This window comes from Podarcis erhardii (genome assembly GCF_964252035.2).
Source record: "Podarcis erhardii genome assembly, chromosome: 3".
In the NCBI taxonomy this organism is placed as follows: domain Eukaryota; kingdom Metazoa; phylum Chordata; class Lepidosauria; order Squamata; family Lacertidae; genus Podarcis; species Podarcis erhardii.
Window position 1 is genome coordinate 61,753,106 of NC_138507.1, and position 22,565 is coordinate 61,775,670.

The 22,565-nt window shown below is 40.6% G+C and overlaps 1 protein-coding gene across 4 annotated transcripts in view; it reads right to left on the reverse strand.

The window, feature by feature from the left end:
- The window catches only part of MAP7 (microtubule associated protein 7), a 97,763-nt gene that overhangs the window by 27,527 nt on the left and 47,671 nt on the right, over nt 1–22,565 (reverse strand). For all 4 annotated transcript variants that reach the window (XM_081855293.1, XM_081855292.1, XM_081855290.1 and 1 more), the window contains exons 2-5: nt 13,010–13,114; nt 10,901–10,978; nt 622–785; nt 90–207 (exon numbers count right to left, since the gene is read on the reverse strand). In XM_081855293.1, the coding sequence (XP_081711419.1) occupies nt 90–207; nt 622–785; nt 10,901–10,978; nt 13,010–13,114 (465 nt within the window). The remainder of the gene's footprint in view (nt 1–89; nt 208–621; nt 786–10,900; nt 10,979–13,009; nt 13,115–22,565) is intronic.

The following is a 22,565-nucleotide window of genomic DNA, read 5'->3' on the forward strand; positions in this document are numbered from 1 at the left end:
AGTGGACAAGCTTCCTCAGTCACAGTCCATAAACCCATATTAGCACAAAGACAGGGAGCCAGGCTGAGACACCTGGTCTCCTGTTTTACCTGTATTGTTAATGCTGCTGCTGTTATGAAGTGCACCTCCCCAGGACCACCTATTTTGCTTTTGTTTCGGCTTCTGGCTCCTCTCAATTGTGCGCCGCACGACTGCTTCATGGCGCTCCTAATGAGATAACACACAGCTAAATGTCTGAAACAGATACAGCCACATTTTGACAGCAACAATGCAATCAACAAGGGTACAATGCGTTCATCTTCAGGTGTGCCCAAAGAGCCACTCCTGCTGTATCGGTGGTCATTGCTGCTCATTGAGGCTCACAGACTTTTCCTGCCTACCTGCAAGTCATTTATTTCTTAAATTCATATCCTTACCTTCCATCCAAAGGAGCCCAGGGCCTCAAACACACCAGCAATAAAACAATTTAAAAAATCTAAATACATCTAAAACTGTATACACAATGGGAAGAATGCAGGAAGGAGCCTACATTGATGCTAGTGGCAAAAAAGTAAATGTGTTTTCACTGCTGAAGGTGGAAATTCAGCTTCCCATAAGATCCCCCTAGGACAGTCCGCTTACCTTGTCCTCTTCTATCCGCTGTCGGCGTTTTTCCTCCACTGCAGCTCGCCTTCTCTCTTCTTTTAGTCTCTGCTCTTCTAATTTCTTTTTGCGCTCCTCTAGGTGTTTCTCATAATATTGCCTTGCTCTCTCTTCTTTTTCTACCCAGGCAGCTTCTCTTGCCGCTAAACAGCAACAAAGGAAATTTCACTTACAATGCTGTTTGCCTGGCAACATTCCCAGTTTGAACACCTTAACAGCACTCTAGTATTAAGGTCATTTCCCATTTTAGTTGCAGTAAGGTTGGTTATTACAGTGGCACCTCGGGTTAAGAACTTAATTCATTCTGGAGGTCCGTTCTTAACCTGAAACTGTTCTTAACCTGAAGCACCACTTTAGCTAATGGGGCCTCCCACGGCCGTCGTGCAATTTCTGTTCTCATCCTGAAGGAAAGTTCTTAACCTGAGGTACTATTTCTGGGTTAGCAGAATCTGTAACATGAAGCGTCTGTAACCCAAGGTACCACTGTACATTATTTTACCCATGACTAGAAATTCAATTATCGGTGATGTTTTGCTTTGATATAAATAGCTAACAAGTTGGATTCTATATCCAAGTACTAAAAATTAACAATAAGTAGACACTATGAAAACCTTCTAGAGTGGAGCATGATTATACTGAATCAGACCATTGGTCCATCTAGCTCTGTGTTATCTACATGTACTAACAGCCCTTCTGTATAATAATGGGCGGGAGAGGGGAATTACCTTGGGAATTTGCGGAAATTCTACCATTGGCGGTGTTTTAAAAGATGCTAAATTACCACATTATCAACGATGTTTTGAAACTTTCCTTTAGCATTTAATAACTATAATCTAAGAAGAGCTATTTTTGCAAAAAGGACAAGGGAACCATTATTATTTATTACATACATACTTTCAAGGGATTGAGGATTGCCAACATTGCCTCTATTAGTATTAGGCTTTTAATTTTGCGTGTAACTTTAGGACATTAAAAAAAAAATGTTCTCAGGTATCATTCATTCTCTCTCTCTCTCTCTCTCTCTCTCTCTCTCTCTCTCACACACACACACACACACACACACACAGAGTATTTGATGGGAAGTCTTCATGAATGTAATTTCATAACATCCCTAGAAGGGATCTGGAAATTAGGGTGCATTTTCTGAGATACTCTGAACCTAAAATGTTTAGGAGCATTAAGGATGTGATTCTAAGTGTACTTACAAGGTGGAAGATCTGTAACATTTTTTTATAAAGAAGCTTAGGCAAAATTTATTAAATTTGTATAGCATTTCACACTAATAAGGAAAAAACAACACAACCATCAACTTTTTAGAGTAAGTTTTTGTTTATCCCTAAAGGAATGATAGTGCATTATAATAATAGGTTGTATTCAACAAAGTGCTAAGCAGGTTGTTTCATCGGAGCAAGAATTTCTCCTTGTACAATGAAACCATCTCTTTCTTTCACCTCCCCTTGCATTCCCCTAAATCTGAATTTTCTCCGTATCCTCCAGAGCATATTTGGGGACAGTGAGGGGGAGCAGGAGGGGGGAAAACCCCTTGTGCTAGTGCTGATTCTTGCACTAGTGCAAACATGGACTTGAATAACACCCATTATAAATGCTATATTCTTAATTTATTCAAAAATTTATATCCTGACATTTCCAGGCAGCTCACAACAAAATTAAAATGCACAGGCAACACAAAACAAATAAAATAAAATGCAGTCTAGATCAATATTTAACTAGTCCTGCTGCAGTTCCTAAGAACAGATAACAGAGTACAGGCTAGACTGGCTCTGATTAGGGGACATTTTCAGAAGGTGACCTGAAACTCTGGTTGCTAAAAATAAAAAAGCAATTGATACAATTTTTATCTAAACTTCCACCACCCCTCACTGGCTTGCCAACAAGGTAATAAGTTTTGGATTATAGATTGATGGCAAGTTATGGATTCTACTGTGAATGCCAAGAAATTAATTTACACTTTGAAATCTCAAAGAATCTTCCTCTGCGTATCTCGGCTGGGTAGTTGGAGAAATGGAGCTATTTAAAAATCTCTTCTTATGAATGAACTGAAGCAGAACACAATGGCATTAGGTAAGATTCTAGCTTGCAAGCACTGATATATTATATAAATTAGCTTACGTCTTGATTATCTAAGCAAATAGCAATGGCATCCTTTCGGGCTACGGTTCATTTCAAAATGCAAATAATTGATACTCGAGACAGCAAAACAAGAATAGCTTGTTCCTCCAGTTACAGAAACATTAGCATTACTACTGTACTACACTTGAATACCGTGATTCCAACTTAACCTGACAGGAGTAGGGGGAAGTGAAGCTGGATATTATTATTCAGCTCTGTACTTTACAGGGCCAGCCCTCGTTCTGTTTTGTTCTGTTTTGACCAGGACATCCTGGAATTACAAAAGCCATCCTGGCTTCTGATTGGATCCTGGAATGTCCTGTCTTTTGGTCTCCTGCAAGAGTGAGGAACTCAAAGACGCTCATTCTTGGGTGCCACGCAAGTCAGCTGGCACATTTTAAATAAGAGAGAAATGTGCACAGTCCCATCTTAGCAGGAGACTGGAGCTGTGCTCTGTGTGCCCTCTGTAACTTGCATTCTGTTCGAGCACAGCAGAGCGCAGCCATTACTTCTTCTCCAAGGAGGAGGCCTGGGCTCGGCTCTCCTTCTGGTGGCAGGAAGGAACCAGACAATGGTGGTGATGACAGCCTTTAAATAAAATAATAATAATAATAATAATAATAATAATAATAATAATAATAATAATTTATACCCTGCCCATCTGGCTGTTGTTTTTCTCTTTGACAGCCTTTGCACTCAGGCTACTACTGCTGCTCTTGGGGGCACCCAGAAGGTCCTCATCAAGCCTGCCCACCACTGCCAGCCCTGCAGTATGTTCACCTTCCTGCTGCCAGCCAGAAGGAGTGCTTCTAGCAGGGCATGCCAGGCAACGGCTCCATGGAGTTCAAGTACCAGACAGGGAAGATAGGTGGGGATTCAGAATCTTTGTGCTCAGTGCCTGGTGCTGGTGGAGAGGAGTGGTGGGTAGACTGCCCATGAAGGTGGAGTTTCCACTTGGCTGCCACGACTGAGGCTGTACACACACACATATACGGGGCATGCGGACAGAACTGCCGTCTTCATTTTCATCACTGGGATGTTGGAGGGCATGCTACCATTAGGAAAAAGAGGGGCAATTGCTGGAAAGGCAGTAACTGCAGCCCTCTGATGGGAGACAGAGCAGTGCATTGCTACATGGCACAGCCAGGACTCCTTCAGCAAGCCTGCTGTCTCACACAAGATGGAGAATGCTATATTGTCACCAGTGGCTGTTTGGTTGTTAGTTATTGTAGCATAACAACCGTTACTAACAACCCAAAGGTGCAGCAGCAGGGTGTTATACCACACCATATACAAAGCAAGCAAGCAAACAAAACAAAACAAAACAAAACAAAACAACACATCAACTTAAATAAAGACATCCATATTTCCTGAGCTGGATAACGCTGCCAGGGTTGAAGTAAGATCCAACTGGCAGTCCAGTCAGCTTCTGTACATTGAGTGGGAAGGCGATGCCATCTTGCCCTTTACTGCAGGCATCCTGATGAAGGATGCCACCTTTAATAACTAAATCAAAAGGATGCTATTTTTCAAGGGTTTGATATATATTCTTCCGGACCTAGTTATACCAGAAAATAAAGCTTAACAGAAGTATCTTACTGCTGTTGGTCTTTAAAGAGATGACTGTATATAAATGCCCTATGAAAAATCCTTAATGCGAAGTTGTTATAATTATTAACAATAAGTTAGAAATGCTGCTCTTTGAAATGAAAAAAGTTTCAAGTGATAGAAACTCATGGGTGGTAAGTCAATATTGCTTCAGGGAATAAATATTGACTGAGCCATAAGTTAATAATGCTACCCCCTCTCCAAATCTCATCTATCACTCAGCGCTTGTCTACATTTGGCTTGTCTTACAACATATGCAACATGCAGATGGCCTGCATAGTGAGGGCAAGAAGCCCAGTGTGATTCTGCAAGGCCTGCTCTAACCTAGTAAGTGCTCTGAAATGTATGCAGATGGAAATTGCGCAAAAGGGAAACAGGAGATAAAAAGAACTCTGTGCTTCCTCTGTTTATGGTTTGCCCTCTATCATTGCTCCATCGCCCTGATACCTCCACAGTGAGAAACAATATAAAAATTACAAAGGCCTTATTCAAAAGTAAGCATGACCCACTGCCAATCCCCCCCACATCATTAACGAGAATTTAGGGGGAGGGGAATTAAGTATGAAAAAGAAACGAATGAAGAATCTTGAATTGTCTGTAGATGTACAGACACAGACAGGATGGCTTCTTGATGCAGAGATAAACTGGGAAGAATATTCAAGGAAACAGAAATACGTTTTGTGGAATTCAAAACAAAGCTGAAAAAAGTGAAGCTGCAATAAATCTGCAATGCAGACATAGCCTAAATCTAGACATAGCCGCTGGGGATACATAAAGCATCAACTGCTTTCCTTAATAGATAACTATCCCCCCCCCCCCCTCAACACAGTCTTTCTCATCCATCTGCAAGACATAACAGTTGCTGACTTTAAATTATCCTGAAGAGAGAGAGGATGTGAAGCTGAGACTGCCTCCAACATCTCAGTGGCAACATTCTTTTCTTCCTCAAAAAGGTCCACAATGGACTTGGCAACTTCAGCAGGTGACAGAAAAAAAGAGTTATCTAGAAGACAGCTTGAACAAAAAAACACCCTAATCTGATCAACAGTATTAACCTTCATTATATAGTCTTGTGTTCATTATACTGTATACTCTTTAATCAAGTGGAAATAATTTTATTGACAATAACTCTCATGGGCATAATATTCAATTGCCACAACAGAGAAAGTTACAAAAAAATGCTGTTGCTCTTTTATTGCCTTTTAATAAACCCTGTAGTTTTTGTTATTATTAAACTTTATCATTACAACTTAATCATCATAACCCTAGAATCATCCTTTATACACTGCCTCTAATCAGTCAATGAATTTAAAAATGTCAATAAATGCAATTATTTAAAATTAATTTAGAAGGCTCCATTGTCCTATCGCAAGCAATTTCTCCACAGAAAAAAGAAACCAGTTTATTATTGGTGTATCATGCTGGAAAGTGTTTGCATGCACTTTTTTGCCGATCTTGTATTTCCAAACACTGGGGACTCACATGAGTCTGTCTTATAGCTGAAAAGGAGAAACCTAATATTTCTTTGCATCTGCAAAAAAGTGTTCCCTGCTGCCCCAGTTGAACATCTGGATGGTAGTGGGCAGCATGGTGCGGAGCTGCCTCTCACCTGACCCCCAGCTGTTTGCACTGCCATTGCTTACTGGGAGATAAAGGGTGAGGTTGTAGGGAGATTGGTATGGTGCAAAAACACTAACAGGAGAACCAAATTGCTGCCTTTGAACTGCATTCACCTGGCCACAGCCTCACTCCTCTGCTCCTAAGTAAGTAGCAATAGCAGCTGAGGCTAGATGGCCATCTCCTGGGGATGCTCTAGCTCTGGATTTTCTGCCTCAAGCTTGATGGCCTACAATGCCTCCTCCAGCTCCATGGTTCTGTTTTGGCCCTGCTGATGGAAGAGCCAGTCTCCTTGCTGCTTAATGGTGTGAGGAAGTCATACTCTGTCCACTGCAGCTTCCAAAAAAGATACTGTATTTTGGAAAATCGTTCCATAACAAACTGCTGCAAACCGAGTCATACATCTACTGAACCATGCAGCTCTAGCAAAGAGAGACTTTAAGGTTTCACTCTATTGTACAGTGGTACCTCAGGTTAAGTACTTAATTCGTTCTGGAGGTCCGTACTTAACTTGAAACTGTTCTTAACCTGAAGCACCACTTTAGCTAATGGGGCCTCCTGCTGCTGCCACGCCGCCAGAACCCAATTTCTGTTCTCATCCTGAAGCAAAATTCTTAACCTGAAGCACTATTTCTGGGTTAGCGGAGTCTGTAACCTGAAGCGTATGTAACCTGAGGTACCACTGTATAACCATTTCTCCTGGATGACCAATAAAATAGTTTTAGAAAGTGGAAGAAGAAACTGAATAGGGTATACCAGTCACCAACGTTGTGCCCGAGGGCACACATGTGCCCACAGAGGCCTTCCCTGGTGTCCGCAGGTTCCCCCTCCCTTCTGAAATTAAGACTGGCATTCTATTGTAGCCAACAGAATAGGTTGTAGTGTGTATGTGTGTGATATCCACAACACCTGCTTTACAAATGTGCCCACAGGACCCCAAGGGTTCGTCTACCCTGTCTAGGAAATGTTCCTTCTATTAGTTAGTGACGAGGCTCATTTCAGGAGGAGGGAAGGGAATTAGTTGCTTACTAAACTGCATTTCTGCCTATTTGCAACTGGAGTGAAAAACTGATCTACATCAAAATTTATATAGACAGAACAAGGCATCAGCACTTACACTCTAAATGAAGTGTTACAAAATCCCACAACTCCTGCAGCTTGCTGAGGCAGACTGAATATTTTTAGAATGCCAGACTGCATAAAGCAATTATCTGCTGTTTCAACTCCTTTCAGGGAAGCAGGGTGAGTATAAGTTGGGTGAGTTATCTAAATAAATACTACTATGCAGCTGTTTGTTTGTTTTTTTAAAAAATGCTGGTTTTATGCTGGTGCTGTCATTTCGGTATCAAGATGTTGTGTATTTGTTGTGCTTTGGGACTGTTTTTGTGTAAGGTGTCTGCTAATATTGTGTGTGTGTGTGTGTGTGTGTGTTATTCTAAGAACAGTTTACATAAAGGGAGCAGGAAGTTTGCTACGTTTTCCTAACAGGAAAAAGGAAAGCACCTTTGAACATGAATTGTCAGCTTAACAACCATAAAGCATTAAACCAACAATAAAATAAAATAAAAATAAAGCATTAACCCAGGCTTCCCCAACCTAACATCCTCCAGGTGTTGTTCGCCTACAATTCCCATAATCCCTGCTCATTTCCTGTGCACGATGGGATTTATGAGAGTTGGAGTTCAAAACACCAGGAGAGCCCTGGGCTGTGGAGGAAAGCTACTTAACTGAGAAGCTGGATGCTACAAGCACCTTCTCAGCATAAATCAGGACCCTCAGGGGGGAAAAAAATAGTAAACCACAGCTAGATTCAAATGGAAGAAGGGAGTTTTTCAGCTATCCTGGCCCCATGCCATTTAAGAGTTTTCTAAGTAATAACCAGCACCTTGAATAGGGCCCTGAAATGAATCTGAAGCCAACACAACTGGTATAAGGCCAGTGTAACATAGTCCAAGAAATAGGCACCAGAAAGCATTCTGCACCAGCTGCAGTTTCTAAAAACTCTTCCAGGGCAGCCACACACAGACCACACTGCAGGATTCAAGTCTGAAGGTGTCCAAGGCATTTGACTAGACCCACTGGGTGTAAAATATGAGGGACACTTCGCATACTATCCCCCCCCCCCAAGATGGAAAAGGAACTTTTGCTTCAAGTCCATAGTTTTGCTTTACACTGGTGCCTTGCACTGTCCCTTCAAGTTAGAGCCATGCTGTTCAACTGAATCCTGAGAGTTTGGGCAATATGGTCAAACCAATCAAAGAGAACCAGACTGACTGATGAACAGCCTGGATTAGTGCCAGACAGCTTCCTGTTCTATAGTACATGGAATAAAATTATTACGGAATAAACAGACATAAATGGAAGAGAACATGAAAAACACAGCTGTTTTGCAGAAATGTATGTCCAAATGCACGAAAGAGCATATGATTTACAGATTTGACAGGTAAATAGATAGAGAATTTGTTTATCTGTTGTTAATTTTATACTGCTTATTTATCTGTACTCTCAAACCAGTTCAATTATGCTTTATGGTCTAAATATAATAGAGTGCAGGGTCTGATTAGTGTGTGAAATAACTGTATCTTTGCCTTCTACTCTTCTTTCTGAAATGCAAAAGAAACACCACCAGCAGGGTCAGCTGCAGGCAACTGTAATGTGCCATTATGATCTATTTAAAAATATGGCAAGTTGACAGACATCATACTGAGGAAGACATTTTTCACAAAATTGAGAGTGGCAGCCACTGTGCTTTGCATTCACATAAGAAGAAAAACAACTTTTTCTCCTCCTCCTTTGAATGGTTGGCAGTTCAGATGCCTCTGGGTATAGCCAGAAGAAAAAGTTAAAATATGTTCAAACCTGCTTAACCCTCATGGTTCCTAGGCAAGGAACCTCAGAAATGGTGGATCTGTGAAATCACTGGGAATCTCCAGGATTTGTAGCACACTCACAAAACAACAATTCTCAAAATTAATTAGTGGAAACTAACTTAGCTGATTAGCAGATATCAATTTACTCTTTTTTCTATATGGGGAACTTCAACATAAGGGAACAGACTTCAAGATGGAGAAATCTTTTTTCTCTCCCCTCATAAAAACAGAACTTGAGGTCATCCAATGGCAGGTGACACAAGACAAACAAAGGAAGTATGTCTTCACAATGTGCACCATTAATCCATGAAATTTGCTACCACAAGATATGGTGATGCCCACTAGCTAAGATGGCTTTATAAGGGGAGTAGAAAAGTTCACAGAGGATAAGTCTACTAGCCATAACGGCTACAGTGGTACCTCGGGTTAAGTACTTAATTAGTTCTGGAGGTCTGTTCTTAACCTGAAACTGTTCTTAACCTGAAGCACCACTTTAGCTAATGGGGCCTCCTGCTGCTGCCGTGCCGCCGCTGCACGATTTATGTTCTCATCCTGAAGCAAAGTTCTTAACCTGAGGTAATATTTCTGGGTTAGCGGAGTCTGTGACCTGAAGCGTATGTAACCCGAGGTACCACTGTACATGGAAATTCCAGGTTCAGAGGTGAGATGCCACCAGACACCAGTTGTCAAAGAGCTGTTACAGGAAGAAGGGCTATTACCTTCATGTTCCACTTGTAGGCTTTGCTTGCCCGAGGCCTCTGATTGTCTACTGTGGGAATCAGAGCACTGGACTAGAAGGATCTTTCACCCTGATCCAACAGGATCTTTCTTATGGAACAGGGGCAGCCAGTGATGCATTGCAGTTGTTGCTGGATTACAGTCCCAACCAGCTTGCTCAATTATCAGTAATAATGGGAGCTGTAGTTATAAACATTTGGAGCTTACCATGTTGACTATCTTTATAATACCATTGCAATAAGAAGGTTCTGCATACATCATATTTTAGTTTGCTATGAAACCATGTCAAAAATGAAACCCACCCCAAAACGAAACAAGATGACTTTGATCCAGAGCTCCTGTAAGTAGAACTCTTTTCACAGGACACTCTCACCGGAAGGAGGAGGGAGAGAAAAACCTTCTGGAAAAGTATGGGAAATAGAATTGGGGGTTTGAAGGGAGTAAAATTGGTGAAAACCATCTTCCCTCCTTTCCTCCAGCAGGAGCCTTCAGTAGATCTCTGCCTCTTCCATAAAAGAAGAAGCATTTATGTTTTTGTGGGACACTGTGAGTTCAACCTTAGAACTTCAGAGAAGAAATACCCTTGCAGGAGGTGCAAAACTTCATTTTCAAATGTGAACAATAAGAAAATGCATGGCAACCAGTCCGTACACTTAGATAGTCTTTAGAGGTCATCCCATGACCTGAGGAGAGGTGGGCAGCAACTGGGCAAGACAGCCTTTTCTGCTGTGCCCTCTACAGGTGGAAGGCTCACATGGCTCTCCAATGTATATCCTATTGCAGGCATTGGTTATTTTGAAATGTCATGGATGGAGACTGACAATAGCGTTCCAGAACCTGCAGTAGCTCCTGCCGGTTTGCACTTATTGTGTGAGTAGAACCAAGACACACAAAAGTCTTTTTCAGATTAATGACAATATGTACTTCCCGTGCTAAGTAATACTACTTTATCCAATGTAGGCCTGACAACAAGACTTGGGTTGGCATGTTCTGCTCCACCACATGCTGAACTTTCTTGTATGAACACAAATCCCTCTCTGTACACAATATCATATGTGAGGAGGACATGTCTATGCTCCAGCACATGGACAACTTATGTGCTAGGACCACGTGTTGATCAGACCTCAGAGATCTAGTCATTAAATTCCATGAACTATTTTTAATGGCTAAAAGTACACATTTAATTATAGTCTTGTAACTCATGCTGTTTAACGTATAATATAGATGTCAAATGATAAGCATGTTATAACTGATGAGAATCACCAGCTAGAAAGAGTACATTGAGTATGACTCACCTAACAGCTTTTCCCGTTCTTCTCTCCGTTCTCGAGCAAGTCGCTGCCTTTCATCAACTTTCAGTACTGGCGCAGGGTCTGTAAAATAGTAGAAGACTTGAGATGTCATATTAGAAAAAGCAACATTCTAAAAGCAATTAACAAGCAACTGTAATGTTACCATTTAAGACCTTTCACATATCATTACTTTCACATATTTAATTGCTATGAACTTGGGATCTCTCTGTCTAAAGAAAAAAAGAACCACTTTGAATGGCATCCAATTAATTATTAGAATAACACTTAAGGCCCAGTTCCCAAAGAGGTGGTCAGCTTCTGTCTGTGTTGCAGCACTTCAGAAAGCAGGTGGGACTGGATGTTCCCATATAAAAATCCTTTCACATAGAAAACATATATATATATATATATAGGGTTTCTCTCTCTCTCTTATAGACGAGCAACTGTTCACATGAGCTCCACCCTTCAGTGTGAAGTGAAACTACTGAGACACTGAATTTCTACCTAAGTAAGAACTTAACAGGCCATTGGTTGGATCCAGAGAAACACCAGCGATGGAAGGGGTAGATGGAAGGAGCTTCTGTCCAGTTTTCAGGGTTATCTTCTCCATCTTTATTCCCCTATCCTGAAGCTCCACCTATTCAATAGGGTTTCTTGACCTTCATGTGAGGTTGTTTGGAGGCTTTGGGGGTGACTGGGGGTGAAGGGAGTCAGAAAGTCACCTTCCACACCCCTTCTTCCACTGCCATTTCTCAAGATCCAACCTCAAGTGTTAGATGTTCGGGGATTTACTTACTTATTTACTTACTTACTAAAAACCCTGGTCCAAAAAACTGCTCAAATTATATACCAACAGCCTGTATACACTGCAGCATTTATCAGAAAACGCATGTTTTGTTCCATGCAAACCACATGTGAAAGCTTATGTTGTATACCACTGTGATCTCAAGAACAAAAGCTAACTCTTCAAACACAGAAGAGTCTCAGACCTCAAAGATGGTGGCATTATTTAACTAAGCAGACTTATTTTCCTCTGTTGTCACATGCCATAGATCTTGCCTTTATAACTTTTGTTTTAGGGGTACTGAATGAAAGGTTAATTACTTGGCAGAATGCCCAGGTGCCAGCAACTGTGTTATGGGTGCAACTGACCAGCTGACGTCCTGTCACTCGATATATAAAATTTAAGATATGCAATAGGGGAATGAAACATTTCACAGGATTTGAGAGTCCTTTATTTCTCACAATTTATAATGAACTGCCTTTCAAATCTGAGCTGAAGAACAGAAGGCATTCAGACAGTTGTTAAAGTGATGTGTATATTCAAGAAAACAGAACTCTTTCCTGACTCATTTAACACTGTGCTTGCCAGAGGGTAGAAAAAAAGGAAATGTGCAGCTAGGACAATATATTCAGTAAAGCCTAGCAGTGTATTTTTTCTCTGAATCCTGTAAAGTAAGCAAAATAAAACTGGAGTGTGAGACTGAGCATATCCAGAATTTCATTTCACCTGGTGCTTATGAAATACATTTACAATGCTCAGCACTGGAAGTGCAGAGACCCAAGAGCATCTGAGCACACTCACAAAGAGATTGGTCACGGTATGACTGACCCTAAGATGTATCGTTTAGCTTTGCAAAGGAATAGTTTGTCTGTACATACAGTACGCCGTTAAAGGGAACATCAATTTCCTGGGTTTCATGACTTTGCAAGAACTATTTCTCACTCTATGTAAATGCATAGAATAATATACAAATACAGTATCGGTTTGCCTATCGGTTTGTTTCAATGTTTCTTGTCTATTATCTGAAAATACAGGTCCAATTGATGCATGATCACTAACGTGCAGGTCCTTTTGGATCTGGAAAAGGGCAGAAATGAGGAGGAACGGGAGGCAGAATGGGGGGGGCACACTTATACATGCTCTGCTAATACGTGTGGGGCCAGAAACGGACCCCCCCCCCACATGAAATAGTTGCCGTCTGTAATTAAAAGTTCAGTGATACCTGTGACTGAAAACATCTGTGAAAGAGGTGAAATACATTGTTAAAAGGGGTTTTAAAAATACATTTCTAGGCCAGTGAAAGAAATGAAAAGTTCACAAACTGATACCTGGCTTGGCTCCAGCACTGCTGGCATTCTGTCCTAAAGCGGCAGAGGTGGGGCGGCTGGATGGAGCAGCTTTTTTGTCCTGCACCACTTTGGAGTTTTCAGATACTAACACAAAAAGAGGGAGAAAAGAATATTAGTTAATCAGACCACTACTACTGAGTCAAGCCACCTTTGTTCTAGTCACACAAACCTTGCAATAGCCAAGGCAAAATTTACTACGCAGTGCAACTTTGCAGAGAAGGGGTTCAATGGGATTTCCATTGGCTAGGAATGCAGGGCCTTCTGTTCCTTCCATGGCTATTAGAAGTGGAGTGGATTGTGCAGAATGAGCAGTTACATCTATTTGTGCAGGCTGTAGAATTTGAGTTACATGAGAAAGTTTTATTTTAAATTCTAGTACAGAATACACACAACCTGATAACCAAGTACATGCTGCCATTATGAAAGATGCAGTCCTTCTTTATTGTCTCTTGCCACCTCTTTTCTTCCTACATATTCTCCCTGTTCAATCATCGCCCCCACTACATATGAAATACAAACCACTGCCATAAGAAATGGGTAGTAATTAAGACAATGATACCTGTACAAACCAGATGGTCCAATACTAGAAAGGGGGGATCTCAAGACTCAAGAGGGAAGAGCCATAGCTCAGTGGGAAAGACTCCCACTCTGAAACCCTGGAGAGCTACTGCCAGTCAGAGTTGACAATACTGAGCTCGAAGGGCCACTGGTACGACTTGGTATAAAGCTCTCCCTATCTTCCAAAGAGAGAAGCTCTCTTCTATGAACCCCTCATGGGGATTTAATAAACTTTAAAATCCAATAGTATTTGAAAAGGTTTTATTGTTTGTGGGAAGTTCAAGGTTAATCACTTCCTTAAAATTGGCAGAAAGCACCAAATGTTAAATTCAGAGACTAAGCTGCTGTATTTGAACATGGTCCAAAAACAAGTACTTCAAGAGAGAGTCAGCCAAATCAATGTGGGGGAAAAGGGTTCCCTGATGTAGTCTGAAAATGTTCTTACAAACATAAGCTACTTTTAAAAGAATCAATGAGTACAAACATTTATTATTACAAACAGGGCAATGATTTACACTTCCATCTGCTTAATTCCTTTTCCTGTGCTGATATATTTTTATCCATCAATTAACTCAGGCAGCTCCCAATTTTCATCGACAATACACAGCCATAGGAAAGCGTTCTTTGCCTATGCACTCTGTCCGCATAGGATCAGGTCCCTCAGCAGACCAGTCAACTTGGAAAGTGTTCTCGGAATGTGAGCAAGATTCAGAACCACTGCTTTAGATTAACAGCCCTGGAACTGTCCATCAGGTGAGCTCCACTGCCTCCGCTGGAGCTGTTACTGAGTCCAGCACACCTGTTGCTTCTGGTAGGTGCTTAATTTGCAGTCACTCCCCCCCCCCCTTTTAAGGTAATGCAAATGGACACTTTGTCACATGAGATTCCATGAGAACAAATATCTCATGGCCACTGCCAAATTTCTATTTATTTATTATTTGAAACTGTATTATCTTTGGCAGTTAAAAAACAACAACTAACCAATGACAATATAACTTTTTTAAAAAAATAATAATAATGTTTGATTAAAGAGAAAACATATGCAAGGCCACAAAATAGAATCAAACTCAACTAGAATTTTAAAAAGTTCTGGGAAGATATAAAGGTCCTCCTGCGGCGCTTAAAGGTAAAAAATGTGACACTCCCAAGCACCCCACCCCCGACTAGGAACCACAACTGAGAAGGTCCTGTCAGCAGACACCACCCACCAGTCTTCAGGCAACAGGAACACCTAGAAAAGAGTCTTTGTAGGTGATCTTAACACATATGTCTCATGAACTGAGAGTCAGACTCCTCATCAGGTGATAGAGGCTGAAAGGAAGAGCATGCAGGGCTAACCCCAGAGGCACTGGTACCAGATGAACCTGGGGTAGGCGGTGGTCTCTTCCCAGCCCAAGAATGTGCCACTGCTATCCTCTCTAGTGGATCCTAAAGCCTCTCTAGGAGACCCTAGAATACCTGAACCTCCCTTGCTCTGGTGCAAGTTTTGGAGTTTTGTAGAAAAAGATTGAGTCCTTTTAAGTACAGCAGCATCCTGCAGCACAGGTGGCACTAACAGTTATGTTGTACCTGGTGCTACTGCTGGAGAAGGGCTCAATTTTAGCTTGCTCTGTGTGTCCCAGAGCTCTAGCCAGAACCCTGTGGCCCACCTCACCTTGTATCCAGTCTGAACATCATCTTGCCCTACACCCAGTTGAGTCTGGTCATGCTGCAGTGAGAAGGACAGTGAGCAGGTTTACATGCAGCAGCCATTGTTATACTGCACATACAGGATCCTGAGCAAAAGATGCAAACCGAATGGGGAGAAAAAAAGGCCAGATGAGCTATTCTAGATTATTTGTACTTTCTATTATATGGTTTCATCCCTTCTTTTCTTGTGTTTTAAACCAACCTAAATAATAAGTTTAAGGCTGTAAACCAGTAACAGAGCTTTAACTATTGGAATTACTGTACCATGTTTCGTGCCTATCTGCTTTAAAAGTAAAGAAGTAAATAGTTTTAGTGGTCTGTTACGAAAGACCCATTTGCATGTGCAAAGATTCAGAATAAATTGTCTTCTGATCGTTTACAGCTATATAATTCCTGGGGTAGAGATTCTTCGCATCAAATTTTCTAGGCACATGAATCCCTGTGCTCTTCCATAAAATCATGCATTTTGTTATGTAACCAGGAGACATCCTGTTGGTTTCAAAGCCTTGATTTAAGTCACAGAAATGTAAATCTGTAGTAAAACGAAACACCATAGGCCTCATACAGTATGCAAAGAACAAAATTTCAGCAATATTTTATTAAATAAGTTAGAAATAAGCTCTAGGCATGAGTTTCACTAAGTATTCTTATGACATTCTATACTCACTGAATATACCAAATAGTTTATTTCCAATACTCCATGCATGAAATTTTAATGACACTGCTCTGGAGACAAAGCCAGCAATATTAAGGGAATATTAAGGAAATAGTTCATATTACTGCTACATATGATGAGGGACTTTGCTTATATCAACACAGAAGAAGGTAGTCCAGACAGACACAAATAGTTTAAATACTTCAGTCTTTAAAATTGCCAAAGGATTTCTTGTTGATTTTGCTATCAAAAATAAAGCATGGCTGCACTTCTGGAACATATATTGTGTCAGAAAACACTGTCAAAAATTCAAAGAAAAATACACAGGCTGTCTTTACACATCACAGTAAACCATAGTTAACGGCTTGCCATGAACACAGAGATGGCTCCCACTTTACTCCTCTCTTAGTAGTAACAAGAAACCACAATGCTTGGCTTACAGTTGCATCCAAACCTGGGATTGTGGATTGTTCATGCAAACTATAATTTAGTATCAAGATCTGAGTGAAACAAACAACAAATTCTGCTTTCTATGTAACACTAAGCCAGGCTTGTGGTTTGTCGCTCCCTCTAATGCTAGTGTAGGAGCAAAGGAGAAACAATTTCCATGTTCGTAGTAAACCATTAACTATGGTTTATTGTGACATGCAAACAACACCATATTGTTCACAATTACACAGTCATTGTTTAAAATTAGATTTTGAATGGTGTCTTGTTAGGAAGCCATTAACTTGAGCAGAGGAATGAAAGAAGATGGACAAAAAAAAACCCCAAAACAAATCTGTGTGGGTGCAAGATGCTCATGCAGATCCTGCTTCATTAAGTTTATGTGGCCTTAAAGAGCTGGTAAAGAATGTGTCAAATATTCAAAATGAATGTGTCAAATATTCAAAAACTGGTAAAGAATGAAAAAGAAAAAGCTGGTAAAGAATGTGTCAAATATTCAAAAACAAACTGGGTGGGGTGGACCCACCATCCCACCATCCCAGCTTCCCAGCAGGTGGGTCACTGTTGCTTGCCAGGAAGGATGCAAGGGTGAGGTGGCAGGAAGATCAGTGTGGGGCAAATGAACTGGTAAAAGTCTCTGCTGCCTTGCCACTCTCCTCTCCTTCCCAGTAACCAACAGTGACCCACCTGTTGAGAAGCTGGTGCTATGTCTCCACCCCACCTGGCAACCAACTTCTGACAAAAAACACACACCACAATATAAGCCACAGTTGTGAACTGGGAAGCAATTCTTCCTAGGAATCCATTCAGAACAAATAAAATGATTGGTTCCACACTCAATCCCCTTAAGCACCTCTGAGTCCTTTCTTCAATCATCTAAATATAGAATTCAAACACAGAACCTCTACAGCCTCTAATATTTCCACCAAAGTCTTTCTCTATGGCTAAGATTCTTCTAGTAATGTTTACTCAGAAGCACATTCTGTTAAGCCAATGTTATTTAGAAAGCTTTCTGCGTATAGTTTCCAGCCTATTTTATCAATTCCCGTTGGATGTGGCTAAGGGAATTTCCCCACTGTTTTTTGTTTAAATTTTGATTTAGGATAATACGGCTGTTTCACTATATAAAAATGAAAATAAAAAAGGAATGGAAAGCACAGACACCACTTTGGAGGAGAAACTGATAACCAGGGGGCAAATAACACTACAGCACAATCCTAAAATAGGTTATCTGAGGAGTGATATACAGGATATTCATTAATGCTCCCTGAGCCACAGTCAACAGGATGGGCAAGAAAGGGCAGAGCCAGCAAGGAGAAAACTTTTAATTAATAGCCCTGAAAGATGTTTGTCTTTCAACATTTGACAGGCTTGGACTAAAATTGCATTTTAACTTTTTTTTTTTAATGACACAAATCAACAGGTCCATGAAAAGATGGGAGGACAATTAAGACAGAAAACATAACACTGGGATGTAATGATTTATCAATGACACAATCTGGGTTCTCCACAAAAAAGTGAGTAACAAGGCTGACAATATCAAAGGGGAAGCTAGTGCAGAAGCAACCTGATTCCTCCTCGCTAGCGGTCTGCATACGTGTGTGTGTCTTAGGCTGTGAAACACAGATGACTATGTAGGCAGTCATTATGACTTTGTCTTCAGATTCTATCCTAAGTCACAGCAAGTACACCTAGGGAGAGAGTTCCATAGGAGCAGTTCAAAGGAGAGGAAAGAAGAGCCATCTGCCTGAGCTCAGTGGGGGGTGACCTCAGAATTTGATTTTCTTTAGCAGGTAGGACATTTAGGGCTTCAAATGTAAATATCAGCACTTTGAACTGGACTGGAAATTAACTGGGAGCCCACTGAATGTCTTGTAACATTCAGTTAAAGAAGACTGTAGCGGTTAACAATCTGGCACATGGACTCTATACCAGTTGTAGTTTCTGGGCCCTTTCAAAAGGCAAAACCACATGTAAACACTTCTTGCCATTCACTAGCACGGATGTTACAACACAGATTAAAGTACTCACCAAAACGCAATGCAGCTGTCATAGCAACTGAACTGACATTGATGAAAGTGACTACAAGTTATCGAAAACACTAGGGCATCCATCAGCAACACTGGATCTAAAAACATCTGAAAACTAAACCTGATTCTTAAGACGGTACAACTCCATCTCAGTTATTACGCTTGTTTGGTTTTTCTCCTCTGGAATCAAGGAAGATTCCAATGAATTGTTATTGTTGCAGCATTATGCTTCAGTCATGAATGAAGGCTGTGTCATTGTCAAACTGAAGTTGCCCTCCTGGGCTGAAAAGCATCTTTTCTAGCTTCCCTAAGCAGTTTTAACGCCAGCCAATATTCAATTCTGCAATGAAAGTTTTGTTAGCTGCTCCTGCGCCTGCCAGCCTGCACTCATCCAATCCTAAATTTTATTACCAATGTTCCTTGTGACATGCCTCCTGCCCCAAGAAAAGTTTAGAAAGCCCTGAAATCTCATAGAAGAGACTGAATAAATGGGTGCCCACATCACAGAGCAGGGGGGCAGGAGCTAGAAGATGGGCCCGAGTTCAAAAAAGGGTAAGAAATGCCTAATTAGACTGTTCTTCAGAAGCACTGGTACATTAAAAATGAAGGCACATATACTAATTTTAAATGCAAAGCAATGAATAAACATGCCAGATGTGTGAACCAAACTCATCTAAAAAATAAGAGTTGTATTTTAGAACAAGCCCTGAAGCACATGAAAACCTATGAAATCACCTTGTCCCTATATGTGACCACCCAACCACTTCAGTCAGCAGAATTGGCACAATTACAGGTGCTACATAATGCCTGTTCCCGGTAATGCAAATAGAAGATCCAAGGCTGAGATCCAAGGCTGCCTTGGAACAGTTTTCTGCTTGTACAAGGCAAGGGGAATCCAATTTTTGCCAACCTCGTCTACATACTACCTCTGTGTCATACTTTATGCTGTTCTGAAAAGTCTCCCAGGAGATTTCCAGAGGCTACAAGAGCACAAGTGAAAATCAGGTATCCGTCTTGTATGAGAGGTTCATGGTCACAACTGAATACAATCCAGGGCACTGGCAGCTTCATGCACTTGTAGTACTAGTAACATGCAAAAGCAAAAAGCACTGCCATTTTTAAGAAATTATATTTAATTTTTAAATTCTGCTAAAAACACTTGAGTTTCTGTTTATCAAATTTGCATACTTTTATCATAAAAAATAAACCCTGATCATTGGAGTTCTAATTCTGACCCTCCTTATCTATATCTGTTTCATCTACATCTATAACAGTAATTATATAAAAATGAAGCTTCATGTTGTTCCACCACTGGCCTTCATGTTTTTAATATCCTCACAATGCTTTCTAGTTCAAGGATAGGTTAAAACAGCACAGAACCCACATCTACTTGCAAGGACATGGTAAGGAATTGTTTTCAGGCTGCTTTAATTTATAGAAATCGTGCTGCTTTTATTAAAGCAACCTTGGTTTTGAAATGAACTGTTTTATGAGTTTGCCTTTGGGTACTGCAGCTAAGAAAACAACATTCTTTGAAACACAATGTTTAATTTATATACAGTGCAAGCAGCTACAATCCTAAGGAACAGTAAGGAAAAATGCATTGAGGCAGAAGACCTGAGCAATTGCAAAATACCTTCATTCATAACAAACCTCTCCTCCCTGCATACAGCTGTGTCATCCTATGTTTCACCTGGCTTAATTCATGTTATGACAATCTAACAAAATATTTCAGCAATGTCCTGATTTAGTCAATCCTGGTACAGGGAGTGACAAGGTAATTCATCTGCTATATCAACATGATGATGTGAGTGTCACAGCATATTAAAATCTGGCACCAGACGCAGATATTTGCAGCAACAAGTCTCAAATGAACATTATTCAGTGGCGGTAGCAGCAGGTTACAGCCAAATAGAATGGAAAACAGAAAAATCTGTGTCCCTAGTATTTTTTGAGACCAACTCAAAGTGAAGACACACGATAGTAGCAAGAAATTTCACCATATGCACTACATTAAAATGAATTGTTTCCCTTAAAGTTCGAAAGATACACCCTTCTCTTTTTTTAAAAAAGTATCATTTATACTCTAAAAGGAGTTCATATTCTGTTATGATAGAAGGACTGTGAAGACACATTAAAAACACAAAACAATTTAAAAGCAATACAATTTAAAATAACAAAGCCATATTAAAAGAAGACCTTAATACAACAGAAAACAGCACATCAGTACAATGAATTAAGCTGAAATCCATCCCTGTATTGGAGGAATGAGAGGCACAGAAAAATAAACCAAAGGGCTTTAAAATCATAATTTAATTGTTTTACGTCTATAAGAGATGGTATAAAATTAATGAATGGTATCTCCTGTCCCTTCAGGTCAATTGCATTAATATTGCGCGCGCGCTCTCTCTCTCTCTCTCTCTCTCTCACACACACACACACACACACACACACACAAACACACAGAGTATCAAATACTGCTCTGGCTAAGCACTTTCCATAATAATGAAGATCATGGCTTCCATACCACACTTTCCTGATTGCCACACTGCAGTACATTAAGATGAAACATTTTGATCTACATCTTTTACTCTAAGCCATTGGGTCTCAATCCTACACAGATCCATGGGCAAATAGATGCCATTTTTAAAAAACCCAATGGTATTTGCTTACAGTTGTATATGTTTTGGGGCACATATCAATTTAAACCAGTACTCAGAATGGACGGGATGGATTTAATTCTTGTTAACCTGAAAATAATAATGGATTAGATGCACACTTGTGTCTAGCAGAGTTCTATCTGTGCAAGAGGAAAGGGTTAGGAGGTGAGTTTCATCCATTCCTCTTCTCCTGTGCAGTCTCCTGCCCTGTGCCTTCTGAAAAACTACTGGGGGGCTGGCAAACTGCCTGGAACAGCCTGGAAGGTGGTGCTGAGAGAAGCAGAATTTGTGAAAACTGCTCTCCCTCCCTCCTCCCATGTAGAACCTTTGCTAGATCACAGCACTTTCTATGGAGAGAAAAAAAAGGAATTCTTCCATCACAGAGGCAAAAGCCTGGCTCCAACCACAAAAATAATCAACTTATATGCAGCATATTATTTGAAGTGTAACACACATTAGTTCAGTAATTTTAGCAACAATCTACAGGATTGCTAATAGGCAATTATTATAATCCTTGGATAAAGGAAGGAGGTGTACCAACGCCAGAAGGGAAAAAACAAATCACATGTGTGGGTACTGAGGCAAAGAATGGGTGAAACAGATTTAGAGAACAAAACTCCATCTAAAGTATTAAACTTCTGGAAGCCATTTTGTATATTGCACCCAATGAGAAAACTGCAGTCTGTTACGGCCCTTTGCAGCAGAAAGGGTGGGTGGATAGACCATTTTCTGGCTAGACTTTACTAAGGCAGAGATTTCAGCAAGCGACTATTGTCTCAGGTCTGCTTCATATATTCACCAAGAAATGAAATAGCACAGTAGAGGATTGTGGTGTGACCATTAAGGTAACTTGCTGGCTGTGATGCAAATATGGCAGGGAGAGAGCAGGTGGCTTTCGTCTCCAATGGTATTGCTGTTCTGGTTCTTGATAAATGCATCAATCAGGGCCTGAGGCTTATAACCAATATGGGAATTGAGCTGGGAACTATTTCATTCTTGTGGTATTTGAGAGAGAAGGAATATGCTCTGCAAGTTTCTAAAGCAGGGATGGGAAATTTGTGGCCACCCAGATGTTGGACTACAACAAAGAGAGAGAGAGAGAGAGAGAGAGAGAGAGAGAGAGAGAGAGAGAGAGAGAGACTGACTGAGTCTGAGTGAAATGTAAAATACTGAACACATTTGTATGCAACTTGCAACAAAAAGCCAAAAAACCAAGGCAAGTAAATAGCTCCTTTATCACTGCTTCACTTGTCCATACTGCTTTTAACAATACTGCACTCTAAAAGCTTTTAAGAAATGAAAGCTGCATTCTGCCTTTCTGGAAAACAGCTCATCTTACACAGCTTTCCTTTTTTAAAAGCTATGTGTCCAACAATTTGATATGCTGTACTGAAGATTAATGTATATAAAATTAACATCTATCGAAAGAAGTAGAGTCAGCAGGACTACAGAGATGGCTACTGTTCAAGATCCACCAATTTGGACTCTCTAGACAG